The sequence below is a fragment of the Triticum urartu genome, chromosome 5A (genome assembly GCF_056163025.1).
Source record: "Triticum urartu cultivar PI428250 chromosome 5A, HENAU_Tu73, whole genome shotgun sequence".
NCBI classification, from domain to species: Eukaryota; Viridiplantae; Streptophyta; class Magnoliopsida; order Poales; family Poaceae; genus Triticum; species Triticum urartu.
The window spans coordinates 87,717,701-87,739,063 of NC_141877.1; the positions used below are offsets into that span (position 1 = coordinate 87,717,701).

The 21,363-nt window shown below is 50.1% G+C and overlaps 1 protein-coding gene across 1 annotated transcript in view; it reads right to left on the bottom strand.

Moving 5' to 3' along the window:
- Positions 1-561: 561 nt before the first annotated feature.
- Positions 562-21,363, bottom strand: part of LOC147970422 (aminopeptidase M1-C-like) — a 43,162-nt gene continuing 22,360 nt past the window's right edge. The window contains exons 4-5 of the mRNA XM_087522651.1: positions 768-845; positions 562-646 (exon numbers count right to left, since the gene is read on the bottom strand). Coding sequence (XP_087378777.1) covers positions 824-845 — 22 coding nt within the window. The 3' untranslated portion in view covers positions 562-646; positions 768-823. The remainder of the gene's footprint in view (positions 647-767; positions 846-21,363) is intronic.

The following is a 21,363-nucleotide window of genomic DNA, read 5'->3' on the forward strand; positions in this document are numbered from 1 at the left end:
ACTTGAATCACGTAAAAGGTTTAACTGAGGAAACGATCTTCAAAATCTAGGTTCCATTATGTCCAATGAACATGCAAGGTGTTGTAACGGGTGAATCATGCTAGGGTATACAAATTTATGGAAATATGTGGGTGTTTAAACTTGTCTTAGAGATTTGAGAATGGTTACTTTAGGTTTGGGTACAAGAAAATCATTTTTTTGTTGATGTGAATGATATTTATCCCTAGGCATTCTCTTATTTACCACTATAGTTCATAGTTTAAGTGTAAATATTTCCTTGGTGCCTTTTGAACATCAACATAGATAGGTGGATTCTCATTCTAGAAAATAAGAGACATCTTCAATGCATAATAATTAAGAAAAACATGTTATTGCGGACAACAATAGTACATTCAAGAAGCAACTTGTAGCTTCCCCACTATTGTTGAGCACATAAATCATAACACTACAAGCAAACAACACATTAGGGCTTGTGAAGCAGTTCATCCACCATCTGTGCAAGGTTGGGCTCACTCTGGATACCGTCGATCCATCTCATGTTGATACGCACCATCTGAAGTTTCACTTGCAGTGCACTCTGAAGTTCCGGATCTGTGTAGTTTCTGAAGACCTTGGCAATCTCTTCTGCCTTTTCATTGGTAGTGAACTAACACCAAAAATAGGTAGTGCACTTAAGAAACGGTTAGATGTTAAAATTGACTAAGAGTCTTTTCAATGGGAAATTTAGAACTTGCCAACTAAAGCCATAAAAGTTCATGTGGATGTACCATTGGAAGAATGTTGTTCACAATACTCCACAATAGGTCTCTTTTGGGAATAACCTTCAGGACACGGTCCCAGTTTTCCTACAAATGTAATGAAAGACATAAATGTAATTATATTCAGCTAATTTTCTAAAATATGTAATGGCCTACTAGCACTAACATGAATCATTATCCATATCCCAAGGAAAAGCTGAATATATGAAAACTTGAAGCTTGTTTTAAAATTTCAGTGTCCCATGAGTACATTTCACGAGTTAGTTGAAGTTATAAGATATAAATAGTTTACAAAAGAAATATTCAAAACATTTGAGCTATTTTGTAAAGAATCTTCCTTGTGGTGCACCTGGTGACTTGTTGTAAATTCATAGGTTATATACAATTTTCTCTATGTGGTAATATGCTAGTTATCTTTTGGATTTAGTTAATAATAATTCCCTTTAACTATTTTCCTCTGCATTGATATACACAAACTAGTGACATACTGTTAGGAGCTAGGGTTCGGGCTCCTCTGGGTCGTAGGTGGTAGGGAAAAGAGGGAGCTGGGCGAGGGCTAGAACGCGGCGGCCGGCGGCGAGGCGCCATCCTTGCGGCTGGGTGGCGGCGGCGCAGGAGAGAGAGGCTAGGGTTTTAGGGTTCCGACTCCTCTGGGAGCCGGGCAATAGAATAGTCTTATTGCTTAATCCTCAAAATAGTCTTACAACTTGTATATATAACCATAATCTGAAAATAAACTAAGATAACTTGGACCTTAAGCCTGCCCAGTGGGCCCTCGGCGGCCATAGACCTGGCCGGTCATAACATCTCTCCCCGCCTGCGCAAACGGCTCGTCCTCGAGCTGAAAATCGGGGTAGTGCTGGCGGAACTCCTCGCGTTGCTCCCAAGTAGCGTCCTCCTCTGGTAGTCCAGCCCACCGAATCAACACGTACCAGGAGCCTCGGCGCAGCTGAGCCTTCAGCGCCTTCTCCGGTACAGGAAGGAGACGCAGCGCCGGCGGTGCCGCGGGTGGATCGCCCCGGAATGGCTTGAGCAGCCCGACATGGAAGACATCATGGATCCGTGCGCCTGCCGGAAGCTGAAGACGGTACGCCACTTTGCCAATGCATTCCAGGATAGCAAAGGGACCGGCATAGTGAGGACCGAGCTTCTTCCTCGCGCGTGGGTCCAACGACTGCGTAGAGCGGTGAAGTAGACGCAGCCAGACCCAATCACCCACCGTGAACTCTGCCTCACGATGGTGGCCATCATAGTATCGTTTGGCCAACTGCTGGGCCTGGAGGAGTCGTTGCTGGACCTCCGCGAGCATCTCATCACGGCTCCTCAAAAGAGCCCCGGCTGCCTTGGTCCGCGCCGAGGCCGGATCAACCGGCAGAATCGGCGGGGGCGGCCGGCCATACACCACCTCAAAGGGCGTATCACGGAGGGCGGAGTGGTAAGAGGTGTTGTAGCAGTACTCCGCCCACGAGAGCCAGTCCACCCAAGCGCGAGGGCGATCACCTGTAACACAACGCAAATACATGGCAATCACCTTGTTAACGATCTCAGACTGGCCGTCTGTCTGAGGGTGGAAGGCGGTACTCAGGCGAAGCTTCACACCCGCCAGTCAAAAGAGGACGCGCCATACATGGCCCGTGAACACAGGATCCCGATCACTGACGATCGAAGAAGGGAACCCGTGGAGACGGACAATGCCATCGAAGAAGGCCCGTGCGACAGATGCCGCTGAATATGGATGGCCAAGGGCGATGAAATGAGCATACTTGGAGAAGCGGTCGACCATCGTGAGAATGACGGATTTGCCGCCCACCTTGGGAAGGCCCTCGATGAAGTCCATGGAGATGTCCGCCCAAACCTGAGAAGGGACCTCCAAGGGCTGAAGCATACCAGCTGGCCGCAGTGTCTCCGTTTTGTTGCGCCGGCACGTCACACAAGACCGTACCTAGTCACGGACCAGGGCACGATCACCTGGAATGTAGAAGTTGGCACGGAGGCGATGGAGCGTCTTCTGCACGCCCTCATGGCCCACCGAGTGGGCGAGACACAGCACCTGCTGACGAAGATCGTCATGCGCCGAAACGAAGACGCGGCGCCCGTGGAGAAGCAGGCCGTCAGCTAGACGCCACGGCTCCTCCAGCTCGCCCGCCGCCAGCTGCTGCTGCAGGAGGAGGGCGTCGGCCGCGGCAGCGGTCGCCCGGCGGATGTCAGCGTAGAGGGCGAAAGAGGGACCGGTGATGATGCAGAAGGTAGCCCCTTCTGCCGCACCGTCGTCCACATCGGCGTCACGCCGAGACAGGGCGTCGATGACGGTGTTGAGGCGACCCGGCCAATACTCGATGGTGAAATCAAAGTCAAAGAGTTTACTGATCCACTGGTGCTGGGGAACCATCAAGAGCCTCTGATCCAGCATGAACTTGAGGCTGTAGTGGTTCGTGCGGATCAGGAAGGAACGGCCCCAAAGATAGGGCCGCCAATGGCGTACTGCCTGCACCAACCCAATGAGCTCACGCTCATACGCCGCCAATTTAAGATGGCGAGCAACAAAGGGGCGGCTGAAGAAGGCGAGGGGTCCATCGCCCTGGTGCAGGACCGCACCAAACCCCGCACCGGAAGCGTCGCAGTCGATGGTGAAGGGGAGGTCGAAGTCCGGCATCTGCAGTACGGGTCCCGTCGTGAGGGCCCCCTTGAGGGCCTTGAATGCTGAAGTGGCCTCCGCATCCCAAGAGAAGGCGTCGCGACGGAGCAGACGTGTGAGCGGGGCCGCGATAAGGCCAAACTCTCGGATGAACTTCCGGTAGTACCCGGCAAGACCAAGGAACCCGCGAAGAGCCCGCGGAGACTGCAGAATGGACCAGGCGGCGACGGCCGCCACCTTGTCAGCGTCGATGGCCACACCCTCGGCCGAGATGACGTGGCCGAGGTAAGCGACCGAAGGTGCCCCGAATGAGCACTTCGAGCGCTTAAGATGAAGATGATGCGCCCGAAGCTCGTTGAAGACGATGGCCAGAAGCTAGAGGTGCTCTGCCCAAGAGGCACTGTAGATAAGAATGTCATCAAAGAAAACGAGCACAACCCGACGTAAGTAGGGCCGGAGGACATCGTTCATCAAGGCCTGAAGTGTCGCCGGGGCGTTGGAGAGGCCAAAGGGAATCACCAAGAACTCGAAGTGGCCGTGATGGGTCCGGAACGCCGTCTTGGCGATGTCGTCGGGATGCATGCACACCTGATGATACCCCGACCGGAGGTCCAGTTTGGTGATGAAGCGCGCCCCATGTAGCTCATCCAGGAGTTCATCGACCACCGGAATAGGAAACTTATCCTTAAGTGTGAGAGCATTAAGGGCGCGGTAGTCGATGCAGAAGCGCCAAGTGCTGTCCGACTTACGTACGAGGAGGACCGGTGCCGTAAAGGGTGATGTAGAGATACGGATAATGCCCGCGGCAAGCATGATGGCACACTGCCGCTCCAACTCGTCCTTCTGCAACTGAGGGTACCGGTAGGGCCGTACTGCCACCGGAGCCGAGCCCGGCAGGAGATGAATACGGTGGTCGTAGACCCGGGCCAGCGGAAGGCCCTGGGGTTCCGCAAAAAGATCACCGTGCTGCTGCAGGAGGTGATCCAGCAGCAGATGCTCGGCCTCCCTGGTGGCCGCGGCTAGCTGGAGTGGGGGCGACGCCGGGGTGCCGCCAACGCCCTCCCACTGGATGCGGCGGCCGAGGCGCCAGAAGGTCATCGTCAGGGCATCGAAGTCCCAAAGGATGGGACCGAGAGTCCGCAAAAAGTCGACGCCAAGGATGAAGTCGAAACAGCCCAAGTCGATGCCGGCACACGTGATGGTGAAGTGCTCGTCGCCGATAGTAATAGGAACGTCCCGAGCGAGCCCATGGCATCGGAGGCGGTCACCATTAGCGACGGTGACCCGCAGCTGCTCCCCTCCTGTCGGCTGTAGTGCAAGGCGCCGCATAGTAGCCTCCGGAAGGAAGTTGTGTGTAGAGCCCGTGTCTAAGAGAGCCACCAGAGTCTCCCCGTGGATCGTGACTGGGATAAGCATAGTCCGCTCATTGCGGATGCCGGCCAACGCGTGGAGGGAGACGACAAGGGCCGTAGCCGGCGCGGGCGCGGGTGCCGGTGCGACCTCGGCGGCGGCTGGGTCGCCGAGTCCATCGTCGGTGGCAGCGTCCTCTGTCTCGTCGACTGTCTCCAAGTAGAAGAGGCGCGGGCAGACATGGCCCGGGGCATAGGGCGCATCACAGTTAAAGCACAGCCCCAGGCGGCGGCGCTCGAGCTGCTCGGCCTGCGAGAAGCGCCGGAAGGGCTACGTCGCGGCCAGAGTGGCCGTCGGTGAGGCGGCTGAAGAAGCTGGCGTGGCCGGCGGTGGTCGTAGAGGCACTCGGCTCCCCCGAGGTGGTGCGGGCCGTGTTAAGGCCTGGGCGCGCTGCTCGAACGCCCGATCGTAGTACATGGCCGTCTGCAGGTCCTGGGGTCCCTTCATCTCAACGTCCACGCGGATGTGGTCGGGAAGGCCGCCGACGAAGAGCTCAGCCCGCTGTAGTGCCGTCACCCCTGGTGCGTGACACGCCAGAGCCTGGAAGCGGTCGGCGAAATCCTGGACCATGGAGGTGAAGGGTAGGCGGCCCAGCTCGGACAAGCGGCTGCCACGCCGTGGTGGTCCGAAGCGAAGGAGACACAGCTCGCGGAAACGATCCCAGGGGGGCATGCCACCCTCGTCCTGCTCGAGGGCGTAGTACCATGTCTGGGCGGCACCCCGGAGGTGGTATGACGTGAGCCAAGTGCGCTCGGACGCAGGTGTGCGCTGCCCCCGGAAGAACTGATCACACTGGTTTAACCAGTTAAGAGGGTCCTCCGAGCCATCATACGTGGCAAAGTCGATCCGGGCGAAGCGAGGTGGTGTCGGGGTCGATGCGCCAGTGCCCACCGGTTCGTCGATGCGAAGGGCCGAGGATGGCGCGCCGAACTATAGCGTGGGCACCGCCGGGTCGCCGGCCTCCGTGTAGACCGGCGGTGGCGACGTTCCGGTGAGCCAAGCCGGAATCGGAGAGGGCGACGGTGGAAACCGCACCTGCTGGATCGGAAGCCCCCCGGAAGGGCCCTGACTCAGGCCGGCGCTAGGCGGTGGAGACGGCGTGGGGGCCGGCGCAGCCGGCGCGGAGGGGGCCGGGGCAGACCAGACCGGCCACGGGGTTGGGGCAGACGCGGCCGATGCCGCGGGTGCTGGCGCGGGCCAGTGTGGCCAGGCCGGCGCTGGAGCGGCCGGCTGCTGTAGTGCCGGGTAGCCGCCGGCGAGCACGGCAGGTACCGAGTACCACGGGAGCGCCGGCGGTCCGGAGGGCGCAGGCGGCGGGGGCGGCTGTGGCGGTCCGTACGGGCTGGCCCGGAAGAGCCGGATGCCCTGGACCGCGACGACCAAGTCGTTGAGGACCCCCGCCATGGCCTCCGAGGTGTAGTGGGCCAGTAGGGTTGATGGCGACGGCGGCGTAGCGGTGATGGGGACCGGCGAATGGCCGGTTGACGCGCCGGGGATGAGGTCCAGCGGCGCGGACGGGAGGAACGGCGGGAGTAGTATTTCTAGAGCATAACTTGTACTCTTTTACTTTTGGGGGATGGAAGGTTTTAATGAGGCAAGAGCTAATAAAACTCTAGATTTATCCCACATAATGCTCTACATTTTTTTGCATTTTTCTACATTTTTTGGACTTTTTTCACTGTACAGAGAGGAAAAATGCGCCATCCGAGGTAAATATGCGCCAGGTGGCCCAACGTGCGATAACGGGTCGGCGTGCCTGGGCGTGCTGCGTGCCGGCCCAGATAGGCTGCGTGACGTGCCTGGGCTGCGAGCTCCGCCCGTCGGCCGGCACGGCACGGCCCGACTAATAATCGTGTCATGGCGGGCCATGTCGTGCCAGGCACGATTGCAGTGGGCTGGGCCGGGCCGGCCCATTTGGCCAAGTATATCCAGCAGTGGTGGCGCGGGATGAGGGACTAGGCACCCCCGCTGATCTCCGGTTAGGTCCACTCGGATCTGGCCCCTTGGTCAATGACTGGTGCCTCGGGGGGATGGCAGCGGCCTGTCTGGTTGCTGGGACGGCATGGGCCACAACGGCTTGGTGGCAGTCCACAGTAGTGGTGCGGGCAGTTCGCGGCAGCGGCAGGATAGGCTCCAGCGTCGTGCCGTTGGTGAGCTGCTTGTGTGGATGCCCCTAGGTCCTCTCGCGGTGACAAGTTGTGCCATTTCCGGCACCTCGCGTTGTTGGGTGAGTGTCCTGTATCTACCAGATGCAGATCCAGGACGGGAGCCGAGGTCGGGCGTCGCAGGGGGTGGCGTTGGGAGAGGTGGCGGGAGTGATGGGCGGCCCCGATGCGGTTGGGCCACCCGTCACCGGTAGGGGTGTTGGACGTCGACATGGTCTGCTCCTGCTTCACCTCTTCTCTGACATGCTGGCTCCTCGATTGGTCGTTTTGGTTACTGCGGCCCTTTCATCGGCCGAAGCTTGTCGGTCGGTGCATTGCTTGCAGTCATGGAGGGCCTATGGTGTGATGAGGAGACTGGGAAGTAAAAAGAATTCCTAAACTCTCCGATATATAATTCCTAAATGACTCAAAACATTTTTTTCTAGACACAACTCGGCCGCTAATAACGATCAAGCAATGGGGCTCCTAAGGTCAGGGAAGGCTCTGATTACCAACATGTAACACCCTCAATGCGACTATAGCTCCCACGTGTTGAGGCACGATTTAGAGACATAATCGCATTGAAGGCATATGTCGCAAGTTAGGCAATCTTCACAACATCCCATGTGAAAGTGCAACTATCCCTAGGTGGTTTTGGTAATTCATAACAACATATAGCTCATTGAGCTAATACTATTCCAAGATAATTATTTCAAGAAAGCTCAATGATTGGCATGGCATGGATGTGAAAGTGGAACCCTCAAAATGCTAAGGACAATGGATTGGCTCAAGCTCAAAAGCTCAAGACGCTTCATTTTATATTTTAGTGATCCAAGATCACATTGAGTCTTTAGGAAAAGCCAATACTATTAAGGAGGGATGAGGTGTTGCTTAATGAGCCTCTTGCTTCATGTGCTTAGTGATATGCTCCAAAACCCTCAACTACTTTCCCATATCCACATATGACCTAAACTCTAAGCCAAACTCGGTCCTACCTATTCTTCCTATCCGGCGCCACCGAGTTTCACTTGTCATTAGCCACTGCCAAACCCTAGCAATTCGGTTCCACCGATAAGGATCTCGGTCTCACCGAGATGGGGTTGCAAACTCTCTGTTTCCCTTTCGTAACTTTTCGGTCCCACCGAAAGAGCGAATCGGTCCCACCGAGATTGCAATGTAAACTCAGTGTTTCCCCTTTGTAAATTTTCGGTCTCACCGAGTTCCACTCGGTCTCACCGAAAGAGCAAATCGGTCCCACCGAGTTTGCCTGACCAACTCTCTGGTTAGCTAATTACCAAATTTGGTCTCACCGAGTTTGTGTAATCGGTCTCACCGAGATTACGTTATGCCCAAACCCTAACCGAATCGGTCCTACCGAGTTGCATGTCAGTCCCACCGAAATTCCTAACGGTCACTAGGTTTACTATTTCGGTCAGACCGAGTTTTCTGATTCGGTCCCACCGAGATTGGTAAATTGTGTGTAATGGTTGGATTTTGTGTGGAGGCTATATATACCCCTCCACCTCTTTCTCATTCAGTGAGAGATCCATCAGAACACACACATCATTCCAACTCATATGTTCTGAGAGAGAACCACCTACTCATGTGTTGAGACCAAGACATTCCATTCCTACCATATGAATCTTGATCTCTAGCCTTCCCAAGTTGCTTTCCACTCAAATCTTCTTTCCACAAAATCCAAATCCTATGAGAGAGAGTTGAGTGTTGGGGAGACTATCATTTGAAGCACAAGAGCAAGGAGTTCATTACCTACACACCATTTGTTACTTCTTGGAGAGTGGTGTCTCCTAGATTGGCTAGGTGTCACTTGGGAGCCTCCGACAAGATTGTGGAGTTGAACCAAGGAGTTTTTAAGGGCAAGGAGATCGCCTACTTCGTGAAGATCTACCGCTAGTGAGGCAAGTCCTTCGTGGGCGATGGCCATGGTGGGATAGACGAGGTTGCTTCTTCGTGGACCCTTTGTGGGTGGTTTCTTCTTCGTGGACCCTTCGTGGGTGGAGCCCTGTGTGGACTCGCGCAACCGTTGCCCTTGGGTGGAGCCCTGTGTGAACTCGCGCAACCGTTACCCTTCGTGGGTTGAAGTCTCCATCAACGTGGATGTAGGATAGCACCACCTATCCGAACCACGGGAAAAACATCCATGTCTCCAATAGCGTTTGAATTCTCCAAACCCTTCCCTTTACATTCTTGCAAGTTGCATGCTTTACTTTTCGCTGCCTATAAACTCTTTGCATGCTTGCTTGAATTATGTTATGATTGCTTGACTTGTTCCAAAAATAGCTAAAATCTGCCAAGAACTAAAATTGGGAAAAGGTTAAGTTTTTATTTGGTCAAGTAGTCTAATCACCCCCCCTCTAGACATACTTTCGATCCTACAAGTGGTATCAGAGCTTTGGTCTCCATTTGCTTGATCTCCATATCTTTTGGTGGTCATAGCCTTGGTTTCACAACCTAGGAGAGTATGGCATCTAGCGAGGGAAATTATCACCGTAGAGGTCCTTACTTTGATGGCACTAATTTTGCTAGTTGGAAGCATAAAATGAAAATGCATATTCTTGGACATAACCCCACTGTTTGGGCTATTCTGTGTGTTGGTTTGCAAGGTGACTTCTTTGACGGGAGAGAACCAAACCATGAAGCTACCGCGGATGAGTTGAAGATGTTACAATACAATGCTCAAGCTTGTGATATTCTCTTCAACGGATTGTGCCCCGAAGAATTCAACAAAATCAGCCGCCTTGAGAATGCAAAGGTAATTTGGGACACTTTGATTGATATGCACGAAGGTACCGACTCCGTCAAGGAATCCAAGTTGGATGTGCTTCAAAGCCAACTTGACAAGTTCAAGATGAAGGATGGTGAAGGTGTCGCTGAAATGTACTCTATGCTTGCTCTCATCACAAATGAGATTTCCGGCTTAGGAAGTGAAGAGATGACCAATAGATTCATCATCAAGAAGATCCTAAGAGCCTTGGATGGAAAATATGATACCGTGTGCACATTGATCCAAATGATGCCCAATTACAAAGATTTCAAGCCAACGGAGGTGATTGGAAGAATTGTTGCTCATGAGATGTCACTTAAGGATAAAGAGGAACTTCACAACAAATCAAGTGGTGCCTATAAAGCCTCATGTGAAGCCCCTACATCATCAAGTGAGAAACAAGACTTCAATGAAGAATTGAGCCTAATGGTGAAGAACTTCAACAAGTTCTACAAGAGTAGAAGCAAAGATAGAAGCTCCAAGTCAAGGTCCTACAATGACAAAAGATCTTCCAGCCGAGAGCGAAACTGTTACAATTGTGGAAGACCCGGACACTATTCCAATGAGTGTACGGCTCCCTACAAGAGAAGAGAAGATTCTCCAAAAAGAAGAAGCAAAGGATCACCACCAAGAGAGAGAAGGAGTAGAGATGATCGTTATGAACGAAGATACTCACGGAGAAGCAAGGATTCAGAAAGGAAGGAGAAATCATCAAGGAGCTACACAAAACGAAGACATCAAGCTCATGTTGGTGAATGGGTATCCGGCTCCGACTCCGACAGCCACTCCGAGAGAAGTTATCACTCCGACTCCGAAGATACTCAAGATGAAGGTGTTGCCGGACTAGCACTTGTGTCAACCAACTCCTACGACATATTTGACTCACCAAATGAAGGAATCGGAAGATGCTTCATGGCCAAAGGTCCTAAAGTAACACACCCCGAGTATGTTGATTTCAATAGTGATGAAGATGACTTGTTAGGTGATGATTTGCTTGGTGACAACTCTAGTGATGAATACTATGATGAAAGACCAATTAATCATGCTAATCAAGATAAAATGAATGACAATGATAAGGAGAAGATTGAGGCTCTAACTAAAGAACTAAAAACTCTTAAGTTAGCTCATGACACTATCTTCGAAGATCATCGAGAACTTTTAAGAGCTCATGAGAAACTACGCTTTGAAAAGCTCAATCTTGAGCAAGAGCATGAGTTCTTAAAGGCAATCAATGATGATCTCCGCAAGAAAAGTTCTTCTTACATTGCCAAGCGTTTACTCTTATCCACTTACATGCCTCAAGTCAAGTCTAACAAGAAAGATTCTTCCTCTAGTAGTAACAATGATCATGCTAAATCCAATATTGTTGCTTCTAGTAGTTCTCTTGATTCCACTAATGATTCTCTTAGACAAGTTACACTTGAGCAAGAAAATAGCTTATTGAAGGGAATTATAGAGAAAGGAGTATACAAAAGCCTTGCGGGAGTAAGCAATTCGAGGAAATTGTGCGCAAGCAAGGAATGCACCGGAAGAATCAAGGTGTTGGTTTTGAACCAAAGTTCAATGCCAATGGAGTTGAATGGGAAGAAGATCAATACCCCAAGACAAAGTTTGTCCCTCAAAAAGAAAAGTGTACTTCTTTCAAGGGGACACAAGCTCAAGATGATCTTCCACCACAAGACTACGAGCAAAAAGGCAAGGACAAGCTTCAAGAGGAAATTGATGCATTTGAAGAAGCTCCTAAGACCTTAGTCAAGTGGATTCCCAAGACTACTTCAAGTTCCACTTCATCAAGTACGATTACAACTCCAAGGATTCCCATCAAGATGATGTGGATCCAAAAGAAGAAGAACTAGAGAATTCTTGAGGGTGACTCCGCCAACATACTCCACTCTTATCATTTTGGCAAGAACAAGTGCAATCAACTTCCACATCTTGCACTAGTTCAAGGAGTCACAAACCCTCTTGTTGGTAAGACAAGGGACAAGGTAACCTAAAAGTTTTCATGGACATCATCCTTTGTGTGCATCACTCTATGTCTATGGATATCCTTGTTTGTTCCTTGTGGGACTAACCCATGTAGGTATTGAAAGTGCAATTCACTCAAATGGATAGCTCCAAGAGATCTACATCAACATTGAGCATCCACATCTTCGATATCTACATGAAGTCATCATCGACAAAACCCAAGGTTAGTTCAGCCCTCTTAGGGGGGATATCACATCTAGGGGGAGCTTTACTCTAAGACTTGAACTAAAGCAACTCTAAAGATGTGAACACAACAATGCTTTATGTAAAAGTGGTAACCCCACTTGAGCTTAAACGATGAGTATGACCTATGATCAAGTGTTCTCACTTGACTCCTAAGTCAATATACTCATATATAGATGACCTAGTCATCGCAAATTGCTTGATAGATGCTAGAATTGGTTGTGCATGCCTTGCCACATATTTCATTCGCCATCTTATTGTGTGAGCATGCTGATTGCATATTTTACTCATTCGAGGACATCCACTTGTTGTTTTGATTGTTTGGCTTTATCTTCTCTTGCCAAGTGGATGGACAAGAATGCCTAAGAACCTCCTCTAGCTATCTATGTTTTTCTCGTCTCAAACTCTATTCATGCTGCATCACAAAATTTGATCAAGTCAGATTCGAACCACTCTGTGTGAGGAGCGCTCGGAGTCCCCGATTCGTCATAGACTTAAACTTCCAAAACCTCTTTATGATTCTCGGTCTGACCGATACTCCACTTTCGGTCCTACCGAGATCATTAAGTTGATCTAGGTTTTAGATCTCGGTGCAACCGATTTGAACCTTTCGGTCACACCGAGTTTCAGTAACTGCACGCAGTTATGAATCTCGGTGCCACCGAGTTGTTCCACTCGGTCACACTGACAGGGTCGGGCTATATATAGTCACGGGCAAAATTTGGAAATTTCTCCGAACCCCTTCGCCCGCGCGATAGCCTGCTCTGCCCTCGAGGTCTACGGATCGTCTTCTCGCCGCCAGCAGCCTCCAGTCGCTGGTCTCCGTCGCCGTCAACGGAAATTCTGCCCCGTCGTTGCCGCCGTAGCAAGTCCCCGCCGAACTAGGGTATGGACTTGATCTCTGTGCTATTCCTCAATCTGATTCCTAGCACATTGTGATCGTATTCATTCTTGCCACATTTGAGAAACTTCTATCCAGTCAAAACGCTCATAGATTAGGTTTGATTCGAAAATTCTAGGTTTAGGTTTCTGCCGAAACTATCTCGGACCCACCGAGTTGAAAAACTCGGTCCCACCGATTTGGCTTATGCCATTGCACAAGTGAGACTCGGTCTGACCGAGAATTACTTATCGGTGTGACCGATTTTTGAACCCAGTGAAACCCTAGCAGTCTCGGTGCCACCGAACTGTGACTCGGCCCTACCGAGTTCACTAGTTTAGGTTCCAAAACTGCTTCGGTATCACCGAGTTTGAAAATCGGTAGATCCGAGATGATTTCAGTGGGAAACTAAAACTAAGTTTTTGGATCATTCTTTTTGTAAAAATCTCTGCATTTTGTGATGCTCATCCACTCTATCTCCTCTATAATCTATTCACAGGGTCAGCAGTCAGTTTGCAACATGTCAGACCAGAGTGACAGCCAAAACTTGTTAGAGCAGCAAGTGCAGCTGAGTGAGGGCACTAGCCCCTCAAGTTCCTCAGATGATGGCAGCAGGAGCACACCCAGCAACCTGCCTAAAGCTGCCACGAGACAAAGGAAGAAGAAAACCTCAGATTCTGAAGATGAGGACTATGTGGCAGAGGAAGAGGCCACTTCCAAGAGAATTGAACCAGCTCAAGGCACTAAGCCAGGTATGAAAATCAAAAGGCCAGCAGGCAGGCAGCCCATGTCAAAGGCTAGAGCCTCAACTGAGAAGCCTGCTCCCATTGAGCCCGTTGCAGCTGAGGGCAAGAAGAGGAAAGAAAGAGTGAAGAAGACTGTGGCTAAAGTGCTTGGGAAGGCCTCCATCATGGTAGAAGAGGAGGAGGAAGAAGAGGCAGCTGCACCAGCGCCCAAGGCAGCCAAACTTATGGGATATGCCATAAGGTCAGGGGGAGCTGCATCCAAGCCCAAGGAAGCACCTAAGGCTGCATCTAAGCCTAAGAGTGCACCAAAGAGAAACACAAGAAGCATCCCAGCCACTGAGAAGAACAAGGCCCCAGTGCCTGAGACTGTTGCAGAGGAAGAAGAAGAGAGTGTCCTTCGGAAGCTCAAGCCCAAGATCCCAGACCACAACGATGTTCATCCTGTGGCTGAGGATATGAAGCTCAGGAGAGACTCAAGGCTCAGGAAGTGGAGAGAAGCAGATCCATATGCTTCTAGGAGAAGGACTGCAGTGGACTACAGGTTTCATACCAAGGAGCAGCAGGATTTCTATGAGACAGTGCTACTTGACAAGAAGCCAATTGTATGTGACATGAGATGGGTCGACTGGACCTATATCAAGGACAATGAAGAGTACTACCCAGGAGTTCAGGACAGCTTCATGGCGTGTGGAGTAGAGGACTTTGTTGGGCAGAAGCTCACAAAGTGGAACGAGGAACTCATCATGCAGTTCTACTCCACAGCTCACTTCTATCCAGATGGGAGGATTACATGGATGTCTGAGGGTACGAGGTACCACTCTACTGTTGAGGAATGGGCGAAGTTGATCAATGCCCTAGAGGAGCAAGCAGATGACTTGGACATTTATGCCAAGAAAAAGATGGACCACAACTCCATGTCCAACATGTACAAGGAGATTCCGAATGAAGCACTTGACACGTTCAAGTTTGGCTCAGTGCATTATCTGCTATCAGGATTGCCTACGATCAACTGGATCCTTAGGCACACCCTTCTTCCCAAGTCTGGAGATCACAAGATGATCAGAGGTCACGCGATCAACTTGCTTCATGTTTTTGACGTGCCTCAAAAATTCAAAGTCATGAGCCTCATAGTTGAAACAATCAAAAGGACTGCGGCAGATCAGAAGAGGAGCTGTGGATATGCCCCTCAGATTCAGGAGCTCATCAACTCCAAGATGGGCACGGGCATATATTTGTTGGATAAGGAACACCTGCCCATCCGTCCAGATTTTGAGAACAATGAAGTTGTTATGACTGAGAATGAACCATCATCTGTCCATGCACAAGCTCAGAAGGAGAAGGCGAAGAAGGAGAAAGCTGCCAGGATGCCTACTCAAGCGGAGGCATCTGATTACTTCCTGAAAACCAAACAAGAGCAGCTCAGTTACTTGATTGCGTCTAGCCTACGGATTGAGCAGAGTATAGCCACCCTGACTCAGAACCAGGCGAGTTTAGAGAGGATCATGGAACAGAGGTTCTATGACTTGGACATCAAGGTGACAGAGATACAGACTGCCGTAGAGCAGCTCCAGGAGGACATGAATGAGAGGAGAGGCAGGACCACGACTGATGCTTTTGCGAGGGTGCCACGAGGTCCGAGGTCGTCTGCACTGCCAGTTGCTGACACCAGAGCTACAACGTCTGCACCAGCCACAGCCTCAGTTCCACCAGCTCCAGCATCCACTACAGCCTCGACTCCGACCACGTCTACCGAAGGCTTCGTCCTTGGAGTGCTCCGGACTCCACCACCACCTGAAGATCAAGCCTGAGCGTCGATATAGTGCTATGCATTTTCTAGGAACTTTTTGGTAACTTGTTGCCAAAGGGGGAGAAGATGTATAGATCATAGGCTTCGAGAGAGAGTGTGTTGCTTGCTTTTCTCTCTTGCTTTATTTGGTGGTTTTTCGAACTTTGTTTGCTTCTGTGTGAGATACTACGTCCTTATGTTTGTGAGACATTGATGATCATGTGTTTGATCATAAGCTACACTTAATGCTTGCTTAAATATTATCATTCTATCTCTCATTTGTGATCATTCATTATTCTTGGTGATGAGTGCATGTATTTCATTCTTATCATTTTGAGCGCTCCACCAAGATGTATGTGACATGGAAGAGTAACCCATGACTCTAACTCTTTGTGCATTTGCAGTCCAAAGCAAATTTTAAATATGCACAAATTTAGGGGGAGCTCTTACTTATCACATACTTCTCAAAGCGACGATATATTTCATGCTTATTATCTTTTGTCGAAGCTTTGATCTATATGTTGTCATCAATTACCAAAAAGGGGGAGATTGAAAGTGCAACTATCCCTAGGTGGTTTTGGTAATTCATAACAACATATAGCTCATTGAGCTAATACTATTCCAAGATAATTATTTCAGGAAAGCTCAATGATTGGCATGGCATGGATGTGAAAGTGGAACCCTCAAAATGCTAAGGACAATGGATTGGCTCAAGCTCAAAAGCTCAAGACGCTTCATTTTATATTTTAGTGATCCAAGATCACATTGAGTCTTTAGGAAAAGCCAATACTATTAAGGAGGGATGAGGTGTTGCTTAATGAGCCTCTTGCTTCATGTGCTTAGTGATATGCTCCAAAACCCTCAACTACTTTCCCATATCCACATATGACCTAAACTCTAAGCCAAACTCGGTCCTACCGATTCTTCCTATCCGGCGCCACCGAGTTTCACTTGTCATTAGCCACTGCCAAACCCTAGCAATTCGGTTCCACCGATAAGGATCTCGGTCTCACCGAGATGGGGTTGCAAACTCTCTATTTCCCTTTCGTAACTTTTCGGTCCCACCGAAAGAGCGAATCGGTCCCACCGAGATTGCAATGTAAACTCAGTGTTTCCCCTTTGTAACTTTTCGGTCTCACCGAGTTCCACTCGGTCTCACCGAAAGAGCAAATCAGTCCCACCGAGTTTGCCTGACCAACTCTCTGGTTAGCTAATTACCAAATTCGGTCTCACCGAGTTTGTGTAATCGGTCTCACCGAGATTACGTTATGCCCAAACCCTAACCGAATCGGTCCTACCGAGTTGCATGTCAGTCCCACCGAAATTCCTAACGGTCACTAGGTTTACTATTTCGGTCAGACCGAGTTTTCTGATTCGGTCCAACCGAGATTGGTAAATTGTGTGTAACGGTTGGATTTTGTGTGGAGGCTATATATACCCCTCCACCTCTTTCTCATTCAGTGAGAGAGCCATCAGAACACACACATCATTCCAACTCATATGTTCTGAGAGAGAACCACCTACTCATGTGTTGAGACCAAGACATTCCGTTCCTACCATATGAATCTTGATCTCTAGCCTTCCCAAGTTGCTTTCCACTGAAATCTTCTTTCCACCAAATCCAAATCCTATGAGAGAGAGTTGAGTGTTGGGGAGACTATCATTTGAAGCACAAGAGCAAGGAGTTCATTACCTACACACCATTTGTTACTTCTTGGAGAGTGGTGTCTCCTAGATTGGCTAGGTGTCACTTGGGAGCCTCCGACAAGATTGTGGAGTTGAACCAAGGAGTTTGTAAGGGCAAGGAGATCGCCTACTTCGTGAAGATCTACCGCTAGTGAGGCAAGTCCTTCGTGGGCGATGGCCATGGTGGGATAGACAAGGTTGCTTCTTCGTGGACCCTTTGTGGGTGGTTGCTTCTTCGTGGACCCTTCGTGGGTGGAGCCCTGTGTGGACTCGCGCAACCGTTGCCCTTGGGTGGAGCCCTGTGTGGACTCGCGCAACCGTTACCCTTCGTGGGTTGAAGTCTCCATCAACGTGGATGTAGGATAGCACCACCTATCCGAACCATGGGAAAGACATCCGTGTCTCCAATAGCGTTTGAATTCTCCAAACCCTCCCTTTACATTCTTGCAAGTTGCATGCTTTACTTTTAGCTGCCTATAAACTCTTTGCATGCTTGCTTGAATTATGTTATGATTGCTTGACTTGTTCCAAAAATAGCTAAAATCTGCCAAGAACTAAAATTGGGAAAAGGTTAAGTTTTTATTTGGTGAAGTAGTCTAATCACCCCCCCTCTAGACATACTTTCGATCCTACACCATGTAATATAGATAATAAAAGGGGAGATAACATAGTTGGCTTACACTCGCCACGTCAATCAAGTACATAAATAACATTACATCATCCAAAACACTCATGGCCCGACTACGGTGCCAAAATAAAAGATAACCCAACATGCGACACGGTCCCGATCACCCCCAACTGGGCACCACTACTGATCATCAGGAAAGGAAACATAGTATCGTTGAGAGTCCTCGTCGAACTCCCACTTGAGCTCGAGCGCGTCACCTGGAGCGGAATCATCAGGCCCTGCATCTGGTGTAATAGTAATCTATGAGCCATAGGGACTCAGCAATCTCGCACCCTCGCGATCAAGACTATTTAAGCTTATAGGTAAGGCAAGGTAAAAAAATATATGTGGAGCTGCAGCAAGCAACTAGCATATGTGGTGGCTATCCTGTTCGCAAAAGAGAGCGAGAAGAGGAGGCAAAGCGCGAGCGAGAAACTAGAGAGCAACCTGCGCAAGCATTACTCCAACACCATGTCCACTTCCCGGACTCCGCCGAGAAGAGGCCATCACGGTAACACACTCAGTGGATTCATTTTAATTAAGTTAAGGTTCAAGTTATCTACAACCATACATTAACAAATTCCCATCTGCCCATAACCGCGGGCACGGCTTTCGAAAGTTCAAATCCTTGCAGGGGAGTCCCAACTTATCCCATGACAAGCTCTCACGGTCAACGAACGAATATACCTCCTCCCAAGACGTTCCGATCAGACTCGGTATCTTGGTTCTTCAAGACACTTCGACAGGTTAAAACAAGACCAGCAACACCGCCCGAATGTGCCGACAAATCCCGATAGGAGCTGCACATATCTCGTTCTCAGGGCACAATCAGATGAGCTCTCCATACAACTATAACCAAACCTCGAGTTTCCCCGAGGGGGCGCTGCACAGGACTCTAGTTTGGACCAACACTCAGAGGAGCACTGGCCCAGGGGGGGCTAAAATAAGATGACCCTCGGGCTCCGGAAACCCAAGGGAAAAAGAGGCTAGGTGGCAAATGGTAAAACCAAGGTTGGGCATTGCTGGAAAAGCTTTAATCAAGATGAAATATCAAGGGGTTCCCATTATAACCCAACCGCGTAAGGAACGCAAAAATCCGGGAACATAACACCGATATGACGGAAACTAGGGCGGCAAGAGTGGAACAAAACACTAGGCGAGAGGCCGAGCCTTCCACACTTTACCAAGTATATAGATGCATTAAGACAACAAGATAATATAATGATATCCCAACAAGTAAATAAATGTTCCAACAAGGAACGGCCTCCAATCTTCACCTGCAACTAGCAACGCTATAAGAGGGGCTGAGCAAAGCGGTAACATAGCCAATCAACGGTTTGCTAGGACATGGTGGGTTAGAGGTTTGACATGGCTATTTGGGAGGCTTGAAAGCAAGTGGTAGGCATCGTAGCATTGGCATAGCAAAAGAGCGAGCAATCTAGCATAGCAATGATAGTAGTGATTTCGAGGGTATGATCATCTTGCCTGCAAAGTGGTCAGAGTTGACTGGATCCTCGAAAGCAAACTCAACGGTCTCCTCGTTAGCGAACTCGTCTCCCGGCTCTACCCAAACAAGACAAACAAGCAACAAGGACACAATCAACCACGTGCAAGGATCAAACAATAGGATGCAAGGATGGTATGCTATGCGGGATGCGATGCGGGATGCATATGCAAGATTTGACAAGGAAAGCATGAACCTGGCCTCAACATGGAAATCCAAGTGTTCCACTGGAAAGATGAGATGAAATCGCTTGAAAACGATATAAAGAACGCCGGAATCGGAGTTACGGTTTGGAAATGGCAAGCGATTCAAATATGACATCGGTCTGCGATTTACAGCAAGTAGCCATCTAAATGCAAAGAGATGAACAAGCTACAGCACTCAAACATGGCATAAAAATACATGGCAGGGATGCATTCAAGATGCTTAACAAAAGTCTAGCACTAAGCTATGGCCAATTCATCCATTAACAGGTTCAAACAAGCATGGCAAAAATGCATATGGCAAACAGATTTCAGACTTAGTGAAATTAACACTTGTCTGGAATTTCAGATCAGGTAGCACTCTTCAGAGCAACAAAACTACATGCTACAGGACCTGAACATGGCAAAGTAAAGCATGGAATGGAGATACTCAAAGAGCTTAACAAAAGTCCCTTAGTGACCTTGAGCCGAAAGGGATCAGAAAATACAATTGCAAGCATGTGAACATGGCAAAAACATAATCAGTTCTCAGACTTAGTGAAAACTGGAGCATGCTGAAAACAGATATCAAGTAGGCATGTTTATGAGCTCGATGCACTCACTACGGAGCGAGTCATGACAAGCTAAGCATACACCCATCAAGAATACACAAAATGCAAGCTAGACATGGCAAGAACAATAGCATAGCATGCACGGATCAACTACAACATCCTCGGCAAAATCGCTAACAAGTAGACAATCTGCCCAGATTCACGAAGTAGCAAAAGTAGAGCTCGATTGACTCAAGCTAGGGGGCTGCATAATTGCAAACAAAGACATGGATGGATAGAGCACTACAAGATTAACAAAACATCCTTACTGATCATCCTCAAACGAGGCACGGATCACTAGGAAAAAACAAGAACATATGGCCATATGAGATAAACAGGTCAAGGACTTAGTGGAAATGCTAAGTCCCTGAAATCAGCATTACCAAGTGCCTCACTTTGCAAGCTTGTGCTAGTCACCACACACATCACAAAAATACATGGGTTGCACCTCTGGAAAGATGGCAAAACCCTTAACAAAACATATGTAGAGCTCATGGGCATATCATGCACACAATAATCATGGCAAAATGACAAATATCTAAATGGAGTAGCAGATCTGACAATTATCTCAAGTAGCCCTCTTCTAACAGCATTTCGGGCATCAAGATGAACTCAAATGAAAATGATGCAATGAGAAGAAATGATGTACTCTCTCAGACAAACATTTTGATATGCTATATGCCCAAAACGGAGCTACGGATGAGGAGTTACGATGCAATGAAGAGGAGCATATGAACTAGGGTTTCGGGCAAAAAGTCAACCGAGTTTTGGATCTCAGATCCAGATCGGGATCCGGGCGCGATTTACGAGGTTCGCCGGAGCTGTGGGAGACGGCGGCCGGACTTGACGCTTGGAGGATCTGGCGACGAGAGGAGGAGGAGGCCGGAGCCGGCGGTGGCGATGGCGGCGCCGGGAGGCGGCGGACGGCGGTGAGGCGGCGGCCGACGGGCGAGGCGGCGCGTCGGGCGGGCGCGCGGCGGCCGGCGTCGAGTGGCGGGGCGGCTGGCGTCGGCGGCCGCGGTCGGCGGCGGCTCGGAGTGGCCGGGCGTGGGGAAGACGCGGGCGGCGCCGGCTGGGGCGGCTCGGCCTAGTCGGGCGGCGGGAGGGCCGGCCACGGGCCTTGCGGGCCCGCGCGGCGCGGCGATGTGGGCACGGGCGGTGGCGAACAGGGTGGCGACACGTGGCGGCGGCGGGGCTGGGCGGACACATCCGGCTCCGTCCGGACACGTCCGGCGGCGGCGGAGACGGAATTTTAGGGTTTTGAAGAGGGGATCCGGGATTTGGAATGGGGGAGGTATATATAGGCATAGAGGGAGCTAGGAGTGTCCAAATGAGGTGCGGTTTTCGGCCACGCGATC